Genomic DNA, 21,395 nt, shown 5'->3' with positions numbered 1-21,395 from the left:
TTATTCTCTTAATAGTGTTCTGTAAAAGAAAGATGTTTAATTTTTGACACTATTAAATCTTCTTACTGTAAATCTTCTTACTTACTTGAAACATTTACCAACATTTACCTGCAATTGATAAATATCCAGTGAAGACTGCTGAAGATTGCAATACTAGACTCCATCAACCTTTCCTTGAATATTTGTCGTAACTTTATTCCTGCAAAGTGGAACCACGACAAATTTGTTTGAATTGACCACCCTTGTCTGTCATTTTGAAAGACATATTTTCGGTCACAACAATAGAAGCGTTGCGAGAAACATAGAACAAACATTTTGCTCATGTTTATTTGTGCAATTCATCCACAATTTCATCGAAGTCTAAACGAAGTTAAGTAAAAACTCCAGTGAAAAACTCCACTCAAGTTATAACGACCATGTTGGGTAATTATTTAAAATTTTGAATTTGCCCGCGTTTTGGGCCGGACGGAGTCTGGGACTAGGCTTTTTTTGGCTTTTTTATGGTTTTGTTTTTTGTTTACCATTTTAGTTATGATCTTGTTTTCACGTGTTTATTGTACACCAATTTGTTTACAAGATGTCTGCAAAACTCGATCAAGTCGAAGAGGTTGATATAGAGAGCGGTGGTCGATTTAAATACATTCTAGTGAAGCTAAAAGATGGCAATAACGAGAAATATATTGTTCGGGGATACAGAAGGGCAGCATACCATGGTACGTGTAACTATGAGGGGGATACAGCGCCGTACACATGGGGCACAGAATACCTAACAGAAATGGAACTCCTGTACTTTTTTCGTAAGTGTGATTCGTCATGATTCGTCACTTAGCAAGTGCATTTTTTTGAGGCTGTCACCCCCCTGCCAGTAGTAAATATGCGTTGATTTTAGACATTGGCAGGGGGGTGACTACCTCAAAAAAATGCACTTGCTAAGTGACGAATCATGACGAATCACACTTACGAAAAAATAGTATAGAGTTCTACTTCTGGGGCCGGTTGTATCAAGCCCGTTTAGCTTAAACGGTGGATAAGTTCAAAATAGAAATCAAGTCTATCGTTTTATTCAACAAGCAAACAAAATGTTTTTAGCCATAATACAAAGATACTGTTTACAACTACATATTCAGTGCATAATATTCAAGTTGACTCATTCAACAGAGTTGTAAGAGTGTTATTTAATTTTGACTTATCCACCGTTTAAGCTAAACGGGCTTGATACAACCGGCCCCTGTTAGGTATTCTGTGCATGGGGGGAGGGAGAGGGCGATGTAGTGTCAACCTTCAAAGACAATAATCTTATCTGGATTTTCAGTGGCAAATGTCCTATTTTAGGTCTGTTCACAAGATCCAATTTTGTTGGATCCAATTAAGTGGATTCACTTCTGACATATGAGATGGAGTGTGTTATGGATTAAAGAAGTACTGCATTGGCTTAAGTTGATTTGCTGACCATGTACATTGCAAGTTAACAGACTATAAAACATCAATCAGGGGCCAGTTGTATAAACTCTTAACTACATTTTGCACAGTTAACCCAGAAATTCTGGACTCTGATTGACTAATTCGGTCACTATTGTTAAAAGTGAACTACCTCACCCCTGAAGTGAATTTAATCCAACAAAATTGCATCATGTGAACAGATTTTATGGGTGAGAAATTTGTTCATAGGGGAATGGTTAACAAGAAAAACATTTATATACTTTATAGTCACACAGACCTCTCCTTCAGAAAAATTCTGCTCTATGTACGTGTAACTGCAAAGGAATAAACAGTACTTACAGTAGAACCACTTGGCATAAAATGCCCTAATTTTTATTCAATTGACCTACCACAGGCAGTTCAGGATGCTTATTAGCTGAAAACTGAAATATCATGTTATTCACAAGCCAAGAATAATGGCAGGCAATGATGATCTTTTCTCAATGTTAGGAGGATCCTTTAAAGTTTATATTCACCCACACATGTTGCATCAATAGGCGTACATCATTATTATTGCAAAAAAATCAGGGCATGTTGCAAGTTGAAGGCACCACAGTACTGTTGACAATGACACACTCTGTTGAGCCATGGTATATGGTGTGTGTGTATATTCTTCAAAATTTTTAAGGTGTATTTATATTGTTTAGCTGATATTTATGATGAAATATTACCAGAGTTGAAAAGACTTAGCTTACATTCTGAGTGTGTTGGCGGTGGCCGTATTGAACACAGCAGTGAATCTGAAAAATTATTTGTATATGGTTATTCAATGGTGAGTAGATCATGAAAAAAAAACCTAATAGCAGTACACTAAGAAAACTACTTCAGAAACTTTTGGAAGTAACATTATTGAAAACAAAATTGTATAAACAAGTTTACCTATGTACATATGTACCTTCACTTCAGTTTCATACATATCATAATTATTCATCATTGCAAAGACTGACAGAAACATTGTCCACTGCAATTCACCAGCCTGCTAATAAAACTAGTTTCCAACTATTGTCACAATTGAGCAGAAAACAGTTTTACTTGTGTCTTGTTTTATAAGATCATTTGTCTCCGTCAGTTTCAACCAGGCACCAAGAGTCGTTTCATTGATGCAAATACAATGATTGAAATACAAGAGTACAGCAGTACTAAACAGGGATATATAACCTTTCTCTCAACTTTAAAAGGACTAAAGTATTTCAAAGTACCTATTTCATTAAAAATGAAAGCAATGTCAAATCTGTGTTGCCAAATTTGTGGCAATAGAGTAGGATTACAGTTTTGCACAAGTAGCTTATGAAATCTTTCATCATTGCTCATCAGATTTCAACAAATGGGCCACAGCTTATATAGTATAAACCTACCCTAGACTACCTTCACTTTTATCCCAGTCTGGCTAACCCTTGCATTATTCTCTTATTCCCACTTCTTTAGGGTTTTGGACAAGCTGATCATTCAATTACAACAGGAATACTTAAGAAGTTTTTCCCATCATATAAATCTATAACATTTTCCAATGAAGGATACTAGTTGTAAAGCAACATTTATATATAGTATATCTTGTTACAAAATATGAAATAATTATTTCAAATTGTGTAGAATCATATTCACAACAAGTTGCATTATTTCATATTGCTGTAAAACACAACATGAACAACACTTGACAAATTCTACCAAACGACAGACTCAGTGCTCAAAATACTGTGGACATTTTAGTCATACAGTGGTACTTTGTATAAATAGTACTGTTAGGTATACTTAGGTGTCTGGCTTAGCTTGTTTTACAGGTGGTTCATCATTTGAATGGCCATCATGTCTACCTCGTTTGCCATGTTTCCAGTGTTGTTGTCTCTTTCCTCCTGTTATACAGAACAAAACACTTTTAAAGAACTTTTTGTAAAACAAAAGGGATTAGTAATAGTCACCAAAGAGATTAGTCCTAGCACTAGTCCATGTTTTGAACAAAAATAACCCATGTCAGATGACCACTATGCCAACTGAAGTACTTTATACTATCTAAACAACTAAATTTTTGTATTTCTTGGCAGAAGAGAGTATAGTTCTGTGCATATGCAAAAAGTATGCCTACATACTGTATCTATGCACCCTTAAAATCACCTCATTATTGAAACATACAGCACTAATAGTATATATATCATACCGGAGAATATAATATTACTTATTACGTACAAACCTCTCTTATTTCTCTGACGATGTTTGTCAAACTCCTCTTTCGACTTCTTCCAGTAACCCTTCTCTTCATCTCCTGTTTTAATTTATATAATATATTTAGTTTTAATGGCAAAATAACAATTAAAGCTTTAATTAGTAAGTGTCCACAAGTACCTTCAATCACACGTAGAGTTGTTTCTACACCACGTAAGTTTACTTTATTTTCATTTTTCTCCAGTACAGCCTTCAATGCCTTTTCGGCATCACCATCATTCTCATAGCGAATGAACCCCTGAAAATATGATTAACATTGAATTGTTATTTGAAGGACATTGCAAACTATGCAAACTCTATGAAAATGTTGCTAAAAGTGTCGTCAATAATGGAAGAGAAAAGAGAGAATAGTCTTCATTAATAAAAAATTGGTGGTCTAAAATCAAGTGCTATTCATCTTTGCCAAAACCATTATACACAAAATTTCATGGTATTAAAACCTACCTCTTTATCACCAATGCTGAAATCAACCCATCTCACTTTGTAAGTTTCCAGGGAGAAAGTTTCCTGGTTGGAAAAACATATGCAATGTTAAAACCTAAACATTATAGTTTTAATAAGGCAACATTTTGTATATTGTACTTTGATATCCTCTCGGGTTGTCTGATCCCCTGCTCCTGCAAAATGAATCACACGACCTTTTGGGCATTCTTCATCCTATTGGCAAGAAGCAGAATTCATCCATTAATCCATTGGAGTAATTGGCTGTATAAAATGTTAATTAATTAGCATAGAGTGACCCTTATAGGATATTCCATGACTATTATACATGAAAAAATCTGGAGTAAAATGCATCATTACCTTTTGAGTATCTTCTTTATCTGTGCTTTTATTGTGGTCCTTTCTAAACAGCAATAAAATTACTCATATTGTGAATTTTTAAATGTATGTATGCACATTGTAAGAAAAATCTTTTACGACAAAGTAATATTTACGTTGGCGTTGCTCCATGTTCGCCATTTTTACTTTCTGCTCTTTTGCCTTTGAAGTAGTCTTCTCTATATAATCACATAATAATTTCATTTTAGAAAACTAAAATATATACACAATGCTATCTAATCTACAGGGTTGTGCTGCACACGTACATTCCAACTTTAAAAAGACTTTTCGGGGCCTGAGTTCTAAATTTTCATTACCAACATCTTAGCTGGCACCATCATTGCCAACATCATCACTAATACATATCATAATGGTCATTATCAAGAATAATTATCATTGTTAACATCATCACCAATTTCCTCATTGCCATTGTCATCACCACTATTATAATTTCCAACCTAATATCACAAATAATTTCGAACATCATCACCAATATCATCATTGCCATCATCATAAACAACATCTTGCCATTACCAATGATCATCACATATCACCCATACCATTGCTAAAATCATCACTAATACTGGTACCATCATGACCATTATCAGATAACTTACTTGCTCATGTATGTGAGCTCATTGTCTTTGAATTTCAGATCCTTGCTTGCAACAAATGCAACTGCTTCATCCTTGGTTTCGAATTCAACAAAAACTGAACCTTTGAAGTTTTTCTTCTCATCATAGGTCCGTCTCATGACAATATTTACACACTAAACAAGGCAAGTAAATATATGAAGCAATACAGATTAATAGAATTAAGGGGGAAAATGCTGAAGTGATAGGATAAATTACTCTAATACTTATTCTCCACTTTTACATAATAATTAGATCACTATAATAACTGTACATTATCCCAGTTGGTAGGGTGCTGAGGGCTTAAAATAACAGTCAAGATATCTCCAGTCAAAGTATCTAGTTAACTAAATCATTATCAATAAATATGGCTGGTCAAAATGACTCAGGTCTTTATGATTTTAAGTATTGCAGCTTGTTTAATACACAAAAAATCAAACCTTTCCTTTAGATTCAAAGAATTCTTCGAGTTCATCTAAGGTTGTAGATTCTGGAAAACCTTTCTACAAGTAAAAGAAATATATTTTACAGGTTCATTGTCATATTGTAGGCAAAGTTAGATCATGCAAGTTTAATCATACAACTAAATATTTTGCAATGCTGCAAATAATAAACAAATACTCAACAATATTTTCATGCAACATACAATGACGATGATTTAAGGACAACAGTTGTTATAATCTACTTACACAGTAGATTGACTTGTTTCGTGATGCTAAGTTATATTCCATGTTAATTTCTGGCATTGGTTTTACTCTACGCATCTTGGTGTTTTCTTCGTTTATCTAAAATGTATTTGGAAATGAATGAATACCATTGGCATTTCGTTTAGATTAATGATCTTCTGGTGACACACGTAAGGGTGACTCTCTAGTCACACACGTGACAATGCTATTCTATTTTGTTACATGCAAAATATGAAGCCTGGAGAAACAGCAATGTCACGTGTGTGACCAGAGAATCACCCGTAACACTGCTGTTTTTTAGGCTTCATATATTGTGTACCGGTATAACAAAATAGAATAGAAGCGTCATGTGTGTGACCATAGAATCATCCTAAAACCATTGTGGTGCAAGTGTCTGATATTATGTTTTATTAACCCACCTCCATCAGACCAGTCCCATGTGTACGTAAAGCATGTCCAATCAAATCATAAACCATAGTCTAAACAGAAAAAATTACTTTCACTAATCGACCCGTTGCATAATAGACCAACTTATAATCTAGATAACAAGAAGGAAATAAATCAACAAATCCAAAAAGAGCATACTGAAATTAGTATTGTGCGAAATTAGCACTTTTGTATACTTTTTTACTATGGCCGAAGGCCCGAAAGCATGTAACTAAATTAGTTACACACTTTCGACCGTAGTAAAAAAAGTAAAAAGTATACAAAATTACCAACTTTGCTTAGCTATATTTTCCACACTTTACAATATTTCACAGCCAAACTTGGCAATTTTACTAAATAATAATAAATACTGCCATAGATAAAAAATATGGCACAAAGGTAACGACTGATATTAGTAAATCAATTACCTTCAAGCGGGCAAATGTCATAAGACAATCCATGGTTACCCCTAAAAATTCGATGAGTTAAGGACAAAAGAACAGTACTATCAAGACTTCTGCCGCAAATCGTGAATAAAATTTTGGCTTTGCATGGAGACAAGTTGTCAATTCTGAAACAAACACATGCACAGTTGGCAATATAGGAGTAATTTAACTTCTGGTTGGTAGTGTCATCAAGCTATCTTGCAGGATCTGAATTAAGCTCTCTAATGCTTCCTGCACACATTTTGACTATGGTACGTGTCATTTTCAGTAAAGTAACAAACTCCAAAGATAGCTTGCCTAAATTAATCTTCAAAACCTGTTATGTTAGTGTGCTAACAATTAATAGAGTAATCTAAAAATACTTTACAGCAAGCTAAGTTAGCTAACTTGACTGTATAATAGGATACAACCATTATCTTCTTCCAACTTTTGAAGGAGGAACTTATCCTTGGGTAGATTTTTATCTCCAAAGTAATACTAGGGAAAGAAGCATTGATCATATCAGACATTTGATTTCAGGGGGGTGGAACTGAGGAAATTGTTCTGAATTGTTCATAATCCTGTTTTTGCACAAGAAAAGGAACTCAGTGAGGAACTAAGTTTAAGTTTTAATGACAGTTTCAAGGGTAAAATAATTCATAAATTACATACATCGTAATTTTTTTATTGTATGTAATAAAGTTACAAATCACAATATTATTTATTTGTCACGTGCAGCCTATGCAAGTGTGCTCATTTTGCTGTATGCATACTGGCATTATACCTCAATTTGTTTGGCTATTTTCTTTTCAAACGAAGCACTCTTCTCAGGACTACTCATTTTCACCTCGAGCGGCCGTTATCCTGCAAAAAACTTTTTAAAATCGAGTATTTTCACTTTTATGTTTCAAATTTGAACCAAACCTCGTGGAAAATTGACAATTTACAGTTACTTCATGTAAGAACCTGTAAAATTCCAATATAAAATTGTAACAATAGCTACAGAATTATCCATAGTCATCCATATCATGCCCCCAATAATACCTGACAATAACGTTCCTAAATAGCAATGATTTGTCCCAATATATTAACATATACCCATATACATCCAATAAAATAATCCATCTCTGTATCCATTATCATCCATCCCTATCCTTGACGTTATAAATAATTTCTTCCCACTCGTAATAACGATACGTTTTACACACCGACCTCTTTTGGCGAAGTTTTTACTCTATTTTTTCCTCTTTTTGCTGTCTTCGTATGTCGGTTCAAAACTTCAATTCAGCCGGTAATTATATGTTTTTTCTTTCTCTAGTAAAAATACATCCGTAAGTTTTTCGTTTTCGAAAGATGATTGTGTTTTAGTGTTTCTGAATACTCTATATTTTTTAATGTTTATAACACTGTCGGTACTCAAAACCTCTTGTATTTTAGTTAGTACTATTCAGATTTAATTTCCGAATTGTATACCGTTCATTTCAGATCCATTTGCCGTCGACAAATCTGAGCAGGAGGGTCTCATTCATATCCGAATTCAACAAAGAAATGGCCGAAAAACGCTAACCACTGTTCAAGGAATCTCAGAAAAATACGACAAGAAACGACTTGTGAAGTATTTTAAAAAGGTATGTAGATTAGTTGGTGGTTATATTATGAAAGCCTTGAACGGTTGGTTTCTATTAGATCAGTCAAATATAGCAAGATCTTGTCTACTAGATTGTATTTACCATAAATTTACTCAGTCAGTGATGTACCTAAAAGTTGCCCTCACCATTAATAGTATACACTACACTGACTACAGCATACTACAGGTTGACGAAATGTTGGTACCGGTTTTCATCAAAGTCCTCTGATGGTTTTTCTACTTTCTAGTTTACCTCACTAATTTTATGAACCAACCTTTAGGCATTGATCATTACCAACAACTTTTCAGTAGGAACCAAATAAAAAGATGATTTTCTATCATATCACAATATCACCAGACCCTAAGTTAACATTAGAATATAAAATGGAAATTACTCTTTGAAATTTCACATGAACTTTTCTTTCATTTTGTATATAATGTATTTTTACGTACTGATTTGAATCATGATATGCTTTTAGAACTTCTCGTGCAATGGAACAGTGGTAGACCACCCTGAACATGGTGAGGTTATCCAACTACAAGGTGACCAGAGACAGAGCATTCATGATTTCCTAATTGAAATCGATCTTGCAACAAAGAACCAAGTCAAGGTGCATGGATTTTAAACAAAGAACAGCCAACTTTATTTTCTTCAGAACTTTTTTTTCTTAATATATGTGAATAAAAAAGTCTAGCTTTATGGCTGCGATGTCCTGTAAAGAATTTATATATAATGGCAGTTTTGTATTCGGCTTGAGTACTCCAAATTAAAATCAATAAAAAATGGGTATGCTTGAGTTTTGAAACAGATCAATCTTTGAAAGTCAGGACTCTATCTGTTTCTATTCATATATTGTAGACAAAAAGTTTTGCAAATACCAGCCTCCCCTCCCACTTATATAAGTTATATTGCCGTATCAGACACAAGTTGTGTTACAGACAAGCATGTGAAGCCACAGTTCCAGCTCACTGATCTGATAGTACTGGAGTTATAGCATCTATACTTACGAAAGGTGAAACCAGAATGAACAAACTTTCATTCCCCTGGACAGAAAAAATACTATATAAATAAAAGCCCTTAGTCATTAAAATACACAGTCACCTTGAAAGAGCCTGGGTGTAGAGTGATGTACTACATCTTTTTAATTAAGTATCTAAGTGCTATACCAAGTGCAGTGTATATTTAGATCAGTGATCAGTGTATATTCTGATCAGTGTCCCAGACTCCCAGTGTGTCTCTATTTCCGTAGTTCGAGATTTAACCAATCACAATAAAAAATTTCAAGATTTTGTTGTCTAATATAATTTAAATTGGACTGCCACCGATCCATTCTTCATGTAAATAATTTACACCTCATTTCCTAGAAGTATCTAGGTTTTTTAGAATTCTCTACGGAGTTTGCACTATCTTTTCAAAACGTGTAAACAAAAAGTATGATGATAAATTATGAATTATTCCTGATAACAAAAAGAGTAGTCACTAATACCAGGAAACATTAGCATTATTTTTTATTCCGGGAAACATTAGATTTATTCCGGGAAAGGCAGTAGGTAGTCTGTATAAGCGAAAGTGCCTTTCAGTTCGCGTCACTGGTTCAAAGATGTTTACTTCGAGGTCTCCAGCACAAATCCAACGTCTTGGTATTGAACGTGGCCTATTGGATAAATATTTCCCGAACAGAGTAACATGGATATCTCCGAGGGAATCGACGAAAGTCGAGGTGAGACTTGAGACAAACAACAACAAATCTTACACATTGCGCATCAACCTTCCTCAAGATTACCCGAATTCGTGCCCAAGATTGACAATCGTGTCGCCGAGAAATTTACGGCAGAAAAACGGTGATCCTCTGCCAGAAAACAGCTCAGAATTTCACACGTTGGGCGCTGAAGATGGTTGCATATCTATATGTCATTTTTATCCTTTGCACTGGAACGCACAAGATACGATGTACGAAGTTTTCATGAAGGGGAGATTGTGGCTCGAAGCTTACGAAAGTCATTTGAGTACAGGGCAACCTATCAGCGTGTATTTGCCCGAACAAGTAAGCGGACTAGAACAGTTAATTGATTTTCTGACATTGAGTATGGTGGCAAATAGATAAGACGGTGCATCAGTTCATTTTGAAAGTGAAACCACAGCCGGAACCGGCTCAATCATAAAACTTTCGCTGTATCCGGAAATCTATTATGAACTACCGGGAAATCATTATGCGAAAAATGAGCTTATATAATAATGCGGTAGACTTTAGCTGAAAATTTAAACGAGTTTTAGCCAAAAATAGAACAAAACTGTAGTTATTTTGTTGAATATAATCGAAACCACCCTGTGGTGAGACAGGAGAAAAAAATATAAATGAAAGTAATTCCCACTGTTTTCGTTAATAAATTTAAAGACATTAACTTATTTGGAATCATTTGCAAGGTCGTTATTACACTTTTTTAAATTTGGCATTACTCCATTAGCCTGTGCGAGTTCAAACCTTGCTTTAGTACAACGGGATCTCGATAAGCAATATATAACAATCCCTGTCAGTTATATAATGATTTATTATTAGAAGAGAATTAAATAACGTATATTAACTCATTTAACTGAGTATTAAAATCGATTCGTCACCTACATCTTATTTACAATTAATAATGTTATGTGGTAATTTAAATATTAATAAAAGACAATTGCAACTAGAAAGTACTGTCGCATTTTATTAATAAAGAACGTTGAAAAAATCTAAAAATTTTGACAACGAGTTGTCCGCCATCTTGGATTTCGAAGTAATGCAAGTTTTCATCTCGGCTTTTTAAAATTTTGAAAGAAATAAAAGCATTTCTGACAACTTTTGATTGATACTCGGTAATTTGGAAAACATTTTATAGGGCTAAGTTGGCTAACTCCACCTCCGAGGTCATCATAGTCAATAGTTTTAAAAAACCACCCACACGGCAGAATCAGTTCACTGGATTTCGAAGTGCACCTTAGCTATTCAGTGGCGATCTTAAACATCAGTGCAACCACAGTAGTAAACAAGCAGATACAAGTTCTACGACTACATAGCATCGTCTTCCTGTATTAACGAGGTCTGACTATGATGACTCCTCGACGAGGAACGGTCTTGCATTGGAAATACCTGACTAGACTGGACATCATCTTCCTCTTTTAAAGAGGTAAGACTTAGATGACTTTGTGATGGAGAACGTTCCTCCACAAAAGGAACGACCTGACCAGATTTCTTCTTTCGGAAATCATTAAAGGATGAAATAGAAGACTGACGGGGCGATGCGCCCGACTCATCTTTGTCGAAAGCCGTATTCACTTTCGGATTGACCCGTGTCCTCGATCTCCGAAGGTCGAAAGATATTGGCGATCCAGTTCGATGGAGTCTGGCTCTCTCGGCTTTGTAAAGCCACGTGCTCTTACGCTCACGAATTTGTTTATCTCTCAGAGCCGAAATCTGCTGTTCTAAGGATTTGGCGAAATCCTCCAGTGACTCGCGACCCTCCGTTCTGAGGTATTCTGCGACTCGGAAAGAAGGAATACTCTCTTCTGCGAAGGTAGAGACGAGATCTTGGCATTATTTTATTGCACTCCGTTTAAAACGGAATGTTTTATACAATAAGATATTCGTTATTAGAAGAATAGTAGTTGTTGGGAGAACAAACAAAGAATAGTTGTTGAGTGAACATTGCACTTCTGCAATTCAAACCGAATTCCTAATGATGACATAAACATTAGCCCCGTTTACATGCACTACACTGAATTTATCAGCACGGCACGGCTAAAATGGGCACCCGTACCCAATTTTATCAGTGTTCAGGCTACCAAAACAAAGGCCGAGTACAGATGAAATGGGTACGGGTACCCATTTTAGCCGTGCCGTGCCAATAAATTGAGTGTAGTGTAAACGGGGCTATTGATGCATGCGACAGGCAAAGGGCATGTTTTCGTACAAAATTTGCAGAAACATTTTTAGGTCATTTCAGATGGGAAATTAATCGGACTTCATTCACATAAATTCCTAAATGGGTAAACACAACATGTTTTGTGGATTGGAACTAGGAATTATAGCATGCGAACATTCATCACAATTCTACGATACAAAAAACTCACCCAGTTTCTCTTTTTTACTTTGCTTTTCTTTCTCCTTTTTCTTGTACCTTCCAAAATGCCAAATCAGGCCGAGGATAATTGCCACAGCCAACAAACTGATGGTCACTTTGAATGACTCTTGAAACGCTTCTGCGGAGGGATCGAATAAACCAGACGATTTCTCTTTGGCTTCATCAGCCTCGTTTCTATCCTGTTGTAAAAAATATTCGGCAAATTCAAGCATCGAAATATATTCATAGACGTTATCTTGAAAACAAACATTAATGTACAAATATTTTCCCGTCTATTCTTATACAGAAACAAAAGAAGTTCTTAAAGCGTAATTGTTGAGACTTACAAGAGATATGGAATCTGTATTTTCTTCGACAATCAACGAGATCTTGGTCTTTTGCGCAGCCAGAGCTTGGCGGAATAATGGCGCGGCTTTGGCCATGTTTCCAGACAGGACAAAACCGTAACCAGTTGGATATTCTATCAGGCGATTCAACTGGATATCTCCTCCTTCGAACATACTTTTCTTAGTTGCCGCAGCGTACATGTCAAGTAAAGCTCCTGACACCTTCTTGTTGTGCATTGCGTTGATCAAATCCTCCATATTGTTGTAAGGAACAACTGAAAAATTTTCAAAGTGGAAACGCAATGAGGCAAATTTCCGTGGGCTTGTCAACGTGGTTGATGCAATAGAATGCATGGGTAATCTCTGAGAATATCATTGTTTTATCATTACTAAATTATCGCGGTCACACGTCAGGATATCTATGAACAGGGCCTTCAGACATGAGGGAAGGAGGTGAAAGGGAAAGTGTCCCCTAAGGAAAAATAAAATCACACTTTTTATGGCTACGGGGCAAGTCTATATAGACTACGTGCACACGCGGTAACGTTTTCGAGCGTTTTCATTTTCGTTCTCACGCAAAAACTGGTTCAAACTGCGTTAATTGGCAATAGAAGTTCAAACTAACATATTTCCCTTGAATCGTGCGGACAGGGCGTCAAAACGTTAAACTAGATTTTGAAAACGCTGGAAAACGACGCTCGTGTGCATACAGCCATAGTATCTGGCAAACTTTTAACACGAATCCTATTCTAATCCTAGTCTTTATCTTTAAACGAGAACGCCTTACCATCTGCATTCTGTCTAACTGCCTTTGAGTATTCAGCAGAATTAACAATAGCCCCGACCTAAAAGAAAGTTGAAATATAAGATTGCATTATATGTACACATTGAAAAAATTATCCGAAAAATACTGTTGAATTTCAGCTAGATTGCTCTTCTTGAAAAGAATTTCTCTTTTCAGAATTCAGTCGTACAAAACTAGTTAGAATTACTGACAACTTCGAAACAACTTCCCAAAAATCATTAACCGTCACTTCTTTCAATATACCAAAAGTAGACCGGTGAGATGTCACTCCAGGTTATGCGAGATCATATGAACAGTCGCCATAGCTAGAGAAATACGCCAAAAAGGGTTTCTTGTATTACCTGTGCGCCATAGATTTTGTCTTCTTGAACAACCAGCACTGACGTAATCGAGGTGACAATCCCCCCCGTGACGATCGAGATAATCACGAGACCCATTAGAATCCAAGCCAAAGCAAACAGACGACCAGGCACAGTAACTGGACTGCGATCACCGTATCTGAAACAAATTATGAAGATGACTAAACATGCTGTTGATGTAATATCACCAGCCTCAAGGTAATTTTTTCAAGGATTAGGATTAAAGAAATGGACTTACCTAATAAAATTGGTAAAGAAATAAACTAACTTACCCAACGGTTGTCATGGAGATAAAAGCCCACCAAAATCCTTCTGGAACACCTTTCGTAAACGATTCTGGGAAATGTTCGTTGTTTTGTTTACGTTCCTAAGAAAATAGATGAAAAACTGCGATCAACTTCACGTCAAAATAACATTTTCATAGGCTTATAGAGCGTTCGTTGAAGGAATTGTACAGTGACAGTCTACGTACGAAAAGATTCGCTTTTAACTTCACAATCGATAAAAAAAACACTGGAATCACCAAACAACAGGACTAAATATTTTCAATTAATTTCCACTGACGTATAATTGAGAGATTGCTGAACAGATTCAGATTCAGTGAAAATCCAGGGAGGGGGACAACTGCCCCCTTTCAGTACCCCTTCGGCAAATCCTGCACGGCAATGTTCCACCGCCTCTGTTCAGTAATCTACCAACCTTTAAACTCTCAAAGCTTTTTTGCACATTTGACTATTGTCTCTACTATCTCAAATGAAGTAGAAAAAAGAAATAAGAAACTTTAACTGTTATCTCTGAGCATCTGAGCTGGACGGCAGATGAAATAGTTCAAACATTTCCAGCACTCACCAAGATCCAAATGATAATCCCAGCGATCCACGCGAAGAAAATCATCAACATAACCAACGGCATACACGCCACGGCCGCCTGGACAACCACTGTGGCAGTTGAGGGGACATTTTTGACGGTGAAGTACGCCGCACCGGGTGCATCCACAACAGAAATGTACGGAAACACTCCACCATAGGTCGTCATAAATCTATTACCCTGGACGGGAAAACTGACTTCGGCATTTCCACCAATATCTGTTGAAACGGATTGTAAACTGTTTTTCTGGTAACTGTTTCCTGATGAACGTCTTCTCCGACGTTTTTTGTCGCAACCCTCTTCGTAGCAAAACTCGGTTTTACCATGACCGTTTTCGCAAACACCACACATGTCGTCCAGAACTTGTTTGGCTACCATAAAGAAAATACCGCCGGGCGAATCGGGATTACTCATGTTTGTGTAAGGAGGTAAAACCCACCAATTGGAGCGAAGGTACTTTGGACAACGACATGTTTCTACAATAAAAATCGTGCTGTTTAGAAAGGCTTGTGGTAGACAGAATTGGTGCAAGTACCAAGTTTACCATTAGCATACAAAAAGTTCGAGTGACACATATCAATAGTCACAATCAGAATCTCACCACATCGCTGTGGCGATAACAGTGGCGTATCCAGTCTGACGATTTCATTTCGACCCTAAGGCTGTGTTCCGAGTGCCAAGCGGCCAGCACTGTGTGCTCGTCACTTTTTCGGGCACCTAGGTTGAGCACAAGAACGTGCACTACCTCTAGACGTAGTACTTCTGTTCTCAGTATGCTTACGAACCAGTTTTGAGTGAAGGGTGCTCAGTCTCACCGCAGCCGTCCATACCGACCTTGAGTCATTGAAATCTTTAAAGTGGACGTCAAGTCCGTAAGTAAACAAACGGTTTTTTTATATTTTTAACCTCACATACTTTTTAAATACGATGTAATGTCTGAATATCTAACATTATCTAGCATTCGTTTCAAAATGAATATGAACTTAAGTTTATACTGAGAAAAATTTTAAAAATGCAAAATTTCGGCAATTTTTACATCAGAGGACCTCACACAGATATGAGCAGAATCGATGCACAGAACGGTCTTTACTTCCATTTTAAACATTTTCTTGTTAAAAGAACGAATCCAAGAAACAGACACAAAGGAGGGTACGTACCAGCAGCTGAGGCGTTGCTTTTCGAGCCATTCTTAGTGGTATAGCCAAAGATACTGATCTCGTAGGTAGAACCAGGGTCAAGGTCTTTGAGCACCGTTGAGTAACGATTTCCTCTCACTCTCTTCGACTGAACAACTCGTTTATCGGAAGGTATGACCTCTCCAGCCAAAACTGTTGCGGTGTATTCGACGTAGTAACCACGTAAGATACCGTTATGATATTTAGCTGGGATTCTCGTCCATTCCAGCTCTATCTCTGTGATGTGTTTAAGCGTTGACATTTTGATGTCTTCCGGGGGATATTCCGGACCTGAGATAAATCATACACATATGTTATTGAGAGGATTCCTTACAGAGAGACTACTGTCTGCATGGCAAGTCATTCTTTGGTCGATTTTTATGGGGTCTGTCACTGGTAGTCAAAAAACTGTTTTCTTTAACTTCGGATAACATTAAACTTTGTCCTTCTACTATACTAAGCATGGGTTATTCTGAACTAAAAGAAGTGCAGTCATAATCCATTATTCCAAGCAAAATTTTAGAAAAAAGGTATGAGAAAAAATACCGAAAACTGAAAATTCATACTCGGTCGACTTGTCATTGATATTACCTCGCTACCAGCCTTCGCTCCCGGGATGAGAGTTTTCTCGCTGGTCCAAATTACCTCAATTTCTCCCACTCGTGCAGGCTCATATTGTCAGCGGATAACTTACATAAAATTAAGTGCAGTGCATAAAACGAAAAGCTTTTAATTTTTGGGATAAAGTTTTAAGGTTTCAGCTAATTCTTACCGTCTTCCCCAGTGGAGTTTATGTGTCCTGGGGGATATCGTGGGCCTTCACCCTTTTTGTTCAAAGCGCTAACCCAAATGGTGTAGTTGGTAAATTTCTTCAGACCTTCGACGTAGTAAGATCTTTCAGGATGTGGAATAATCTTGGACACGATCACATTACCAGGATTTTTAGTCTCGATGACGGTCAGTTTGTAACCAATGAGAATGCCGTGCGCAAAATTCGGTAGGACTGGATCCCATTCATACGACATGCTGGTCGTTGTCAAGGCAACGCCACGAATATTCTCAGGGTAACGGCTTGGAACTAAAAGTAAAATAACCGTGGATTCATAGATTTTGAAAAGCACCACCTTTCTCTATATTTAACGCTTTATCGCTTTATCCAGTGTATTTTGAGATCAGTCCTAAATACTGCCCCATATATAAAAATGCAATAACTATCCGTTTTCCACATTATTAAATACCCGTATGGTGTAAATACGAACCTTCTTCGTCTGTCTGAACGACGACGTTCAAGGTCACTCCAGTGCCAATCTTTGTATAACCAGCAATGTATATATCATACCACCACCACCAGAACAGTCCAGTCAAGTGACACTCCAGATGATTTGGATCAGATATTGGGAACTCAATCATTTGTTGTTTTCTAGTCGTATCTGCAGCACGATGATAAACACGATATCCAAGAAGAGTGCCTTGATGGTACTGGGGATCTATGGCCTTCCATTTGAGATAAATACTTGAGGAGCTGGTGTTTCTACCTTCGACCAGAGCGGGTGCTTTGGAAGGAGCTGGAAGAAAAGATATAATTTAGTAGGCAATACGTACCTAAAACTGTTTCTTTAAACAGACAGAAAGACAGAGGACATACGGACGGACGAAGGGACAGACGGACGGAGGAACAGACGAACAAAAAGAAAGACGGACAAAAATACAGACGGATAGTAAACATCTGAGAGACACACAGACAAGAACAAAGGAGGAGAAAGACGAAGGGACGGCCGGACACACAACAGACAAACGAAGAGGAAGATTGATTACTCACTTGACTCTTCCGTAGTAATGGATATCGCTGTGCATTCCGGGCCATTCCCAACACTCGTATAGGCCAGAACTTTGACTTGATATTCAGTAAGGAATTTCAGGCCGGTGATATTCACTTTTCTACTATCAGCGTCTTCCACATTTATCCACTTTACCGCTTCACCAGCAATCCCGTATGACACCTTGTATCCTTTTATGATCCCATGTCTTGCGTCAGGTCTCACTTCGTCCCATGTGAGAAGCACACCAACTGTGGACGTCATAGCTGATGCATTCACATTCTGTGGGGGTTCACTCGGAACTATTTGGGATAAACCAATTGCATATAACTTAACGCACATTACATGCACTTAACGCACATTACATACTGCGAAACACACAAATTAAATTGCAAGTTTGTGAAGGGTATTTGAAAATATTAATCTTCCATCACAACTAAGAAAGATGAAAATGGATCATTGGCAAACCATGGTATCGCCCTATGACAGACAGATAGGAAGACAGACGGACGGACGGACAAACAGACAGATAGACAGACAGACATGAAAGACAGACATGAAAGACAGACAGAGGGAGAAATAGATGAATAATAACATAGTAGGTGGATAAATGGACGATAAAAGGATAGACGAGTGGTGTATGACGACATACCATGTTCCAAGGTGACAAAACTTGTACTAGCTTCTTCTCCACATCCGGGGGTTGTTTTGGCAGACACGTAGACATAATACTTCGTAAAATGATCCAAACCAGTAAGAATGGTCTGCAGTTGTTCAACGTCGGTGACATTATGAGTGTTACTGGTTGATGCACCTCTTGCTTTATATCTTACGCAGTAGCCTCGTTGAATGCCGTGCCAATATTCCGAGCTCACTGTGGTCCAGGATAAATTTAACGATTGAGATGTTGGAGACGAAATGTTCAATATTTTCGGTGCCACACTTGGAACTGAAAACAGATGTTAGCATATAGAATACAAAGTTTCAGCGAAAGAACGAGTTTAATTACAAAATAGACCTGCAAAGTGCGCATCATTTGTATACATTCTTTTAAACTTAATTTGTTTGTGAAATTATGCATTAAAAACGAAGCCATACCATCTTCCAGTGTAGTTTTTGTGACAGGTGCACTTGGGATACCATTTCCTTTCTCAGAGTAAGGGCAAATCACCATTCGGTATTCGGTGAATTTCTTGAGCTCCTCCAAAGTCTTCGAAAGCTCGGTAGGGGCTACACCGATACTCCTGTACGCTTGCGCTGCCGTTTTTTTATAGAACAATACGTACCCAGTGAGAGTCGACGTGCTCGCTGTTTCAGCTGAGCTTGGCAATGCTGGCCATTCTGCTCTTATGCTAGTTGAACTCAACGGAGTTGCTTGCTGAACAAGTGGTGACGAGAACACTATAAGATAATGAAGTAAATGAATCGTACATTATTGCATTGGTAAGCATTTGACTACGGTACACATGGTTAGCATGAATGACCAGACGAGAGTTGTTTTCACTGGGATTGGTGAATTATGGCTGCTCGTTTTTCCGTAGAATTACCGAAAATTATCAATATGGACTGGTAAAGGAATGGTATAGCCGATGACGTATATACTCTGACGGAACACGCATCATACGGATTACCGTGACCCGATGGTCACGGAAAGAACTGGGAACTATTTTCCCTTTCTACCAACAACGAATAAAACATCAACGTGTAAAACAACAGCAAGTTTAATTTAGTTGGGATTATTCAAAATGGCCTCAATTGGCTTCACCTATTTATAGCAGATGCCTAAACCAGCCTTTGGTATAGATCAGTAGCAATAATTTTGATAAGCAGTCCAGAGACTTACCATTTGTTGAAGTCATGCTGTGTAGAACTGTTTCCGTTGCTGAATCCAGCAATTTATCTTGGAGAACAACCAGCTCATCACCGGCAAGCGACTGATATTTAAGATCCAATTTGCAATTCACTTTATTTCCCACTCCCGCGCTGAAATAAACGAGAGTTGATTGTGGGACATCCGTGCAAGGAAGAATTATACTACAATTTTATCCAATCAGACAGCTTGACGTATATCACGTGATGAGTTAACACATCCTAGTTAACACATTGAAAGTTTCCTCTCAGCCCTAGTAACCGCGCGGGTGGCCCTTACCTGCACGATGTAAAAGTGATGTCTGGAGGATATGCCTCGTACACAGAATTTATCTATAAAAGAGTTAATGTTAGTGATATTCATTTTCCCACAACCACGTTATTGAAGGCTGTCCTGGATAGTTGGAAGAGTTGGAAGGGTTTGAGCTTGGCTCATTTACACACGACGCGCGCGAGGGCTGACATGGATCCATGATATTTAATGAAAAATCCAGGCCATACGCGGTGCGTCAACATAATGACGAAGTGTTGTAAGTTTTAGAAATCCTATTTCACGTTTCCGGGTTCCTGAATGCGCACACTCACCATTCCCTTCACTGAGTTTTCGAATGAGGTGACGTCACTGTTATATTCAGTCATCGTTACGCTTTCGAAGGTCACATCCAACAGAATGTTAGCAGCTAAAAGGGCGAAGCAAAAACACAGAGGTTAATAGACAAAGCTATGATCTAGATACAAGAAGGAATGAAATCACCACAGCTAAAAAGAGCATACCGAAATTGTGGGTACGAGGTTGGCTAATTTTGGTTGCAAAATGTGAAGTAGTATGGAAAATATGGCCATGCAAAGTACGGATTTTTGTATACTTTTTTACTACGGCCAGAAGCGTGCAACTAAATTAGTTACACTGACAGCGAAATAGAGGAAAATAAGAAGTAGACATAAGACTCTGAAATCTTGCGGCTTCAAGTTTCAAAACTCATAGACATAGGGCTTTGTATTTGAAAACCTCATTCCAGCATGGAATCTAATAATGCACTGACTTACGTGAACAAGATAACGTGTTGCAATCATTGGCCTCATAGGAAGGACCAGTGCAGTTCTTTCCACCATACATCGGGGTTGGGTTGGTACACGAACGCTTCCGATCAGAGGTACCAGTTCCACAAGGTTTGTTACAGAACATCCAGGGACCCCAATTAGTGTAGCCTCCGTCAACTACGAGAAATGGAATCATCATAAACCAATAATAAACCAATACATGTTGCAAATTTGATGGTATATTTTCCTGACGGAAAACAAAGAAATTTGACCAACTTTTTATCATTATGAATTGTTAAGAGAGTCACACCCCTTTCCCAGACCCCTGGTTACCACGCCCCTGAGTGCAAGGATAAAGCCACTTACTAGGACAATGATGTGTGTTGCAGTAGTTTAAGTCATGGCCCGGTCCTTTACACGGTGAACCACCATGAGCTGGACTTGGATTGTTACATGATCTGCCTCGCACTCGAGTTCCGTTTCCACACTCCTTGGTACAATTTGTCCAAGATGACCACTCGCTATAGTTTCCATGAACTATTTTAAATATCAACAATATGAATTTATTAACAAAGTTAATCTTAACCCTATACTGTAAGTCCCAACACTAATCCCAACACTAATCATTGAAAAAACATTTTTTGAATGCCCTCGAAAAGTATATTCAGTAGGCTTAAGCAGTGGACTCTATAAAAATTGGAACGATAAC

The 21,395-nt window shown here is 37.5% G+C and overlaps 5 protein-coding genes across 5 annotated transcripts in view; 2 read left to right on the top strand and 3 right to left on the bottom strand.

Annotated features, from left to right (window-relative positions):
• Positions 1-565, bottom strand: part of LOC114541807 (dnaJ homolog subfamily C member 7-like) — a 33,636-nt gene extending 33,071 nt beyond the window's left edge. Inside the window, exons 1-2 of the mRNA XM_028561621.1 lie at positions 522-565; positions 109-360 (exon numbers count right to left, since the gene is read on the bottom strand). The gene's annotated coding sequence lies outside the window, so the exon portion shown is untranslated. The remainder of the gene's footprint in view (positions 1-108; positions 361-521) is intronic.
• LOC114541810 (14 kDa phosphohistidine phosphatase-like) lies at positions 515-3,018 on the top strand. The gene is made up of 3 exons (XM_028561624.1): positions 515-713; positions 2,127-2,251; positions 2,905-3,018. Exons 1-3 carry the CDS (start codon positions 578-580, stop codon positions 2,998-3,000), a joined length of 357 nt encoding a protein of 118 aa, XP_028417425.1. The 5' UTR covers positions 515-577; the 3' UTR covers positions 3,001-3,018.
• A 187-nt stretch (positions 3,019-3,205) lies between these two features.
• LOC114541806 (lupus La protein homolog B-like) lies at positions 3,206-7,617 on the bottom strand. The gene is made up of 14 exons (XM_028561613.1): positions 7,469-7,617; positions 7,113-7,182; positions 6,688-6,728; positions 6,253-6,312; positions 5,837-5,932; positions 5,588-5,650; positions 5,133-5,284; positions 4,632-4,694; positions 4,498-4,540; positions 4,279-4,353; positions 4,141-4,203; positions 3,817-3,934; positions 3,665-3,736; positions 3,206-3,329 (listed from the first exon to the last, which is right to left on the bottom strand). The coding sequence occupies exons 1-14, from the start codon at positions 7,523-7,525 to the stop codon at positions 3,229-3,231; spliced, it is 1,074 nt and encodes a 357-aa protein (XP_028417414.1). The 5' UTR covers positions 7,526-7,617; the 3' UTR covers positions 3,206-3,228.
• A 249-nt stretch (positions 7,618-7,866) lies between these two features.
• LOC114541816 (eukaryotic translation initiation factor 1-like) lies at positions 7,867-9,113 on the top strand. The gene is made up of 3 exons (XM_028561630.1): positions 7,867-7,975; positions 8,170-8,312; positions 8,791-9,113. The coding sequence occupies exons 1-3, from the start codon at positions 7,948-7,950 to the stop codon at positions 8,935-8,937; spliced, it is 318 nt and encodes a 105-aa protein (XP_028417431.1). The 5' UTR covers positions 7,867-7,947; the 3' UTR covers positions 8,938-9,113.
• A 1,779-nt stretch (positions 9,114-10,892) lies between these two features.
• On the bottom strand, positions 10,893-21,218 carry LOC114541817. The gene is made up of 18 exons (XM_028561631.1): positions 21,053-21,218; positions 20,693-20,863; positions 20,231-20,325; positions 19,926-19,978; positions 19,620-19,759; positions 18,875-19,177; positions 18,429-18,725; positions 17,779-18,078; positions 17,219-17,524; positions 16,732-17,037; positions 15,942-16,250; positions 14,767-15,260; positions 14,190-14,284; positions 13,900-14,056; positions 13,541-13,598; positions 12,754-13,028; positions 12,417-12,606; positions 10,893-11,852 (listed from the first exon to the last, which is right to left on the bottom strand). The coding sequence occupies exons 2-18, from the start codon at positions 20,829-20,831 to the stop codon at positions 11,356-11,358; spliced, it is 4,014 nt and encodes a 1,337-aa protein (XP_028417432.1). The 5' UTR covers positions 20,832-20,863; positions 21,053-21,218; the 3' UTR covers positions 10,893-11,355.
• Between the last annotated feature and the right edge of the window lie 177 nt (positions 21,219-21,395).

Source organism: Dendronephthya gigantea, unplaced genomic scaffold, assembly GCF_004324835.1.
Source record: "Dendronephthya gigantea isolate DGI-Jeju-01 unplaced genomic scaffold, DenGig_1.0 000310F, whole genome shotgun sequence".
Lineage (NCBI taxonomy): Eukaryota > Metazoa > Cnidaria > Anthozoa > Malacalcyonacea > Nephtheidae > Dendronephthya > Dendronephthya gigantea.
Note: the sequence above shows the minus strand (reverse complement) of the source record. Positions and strands in the feature narration are given on the sequence as shown.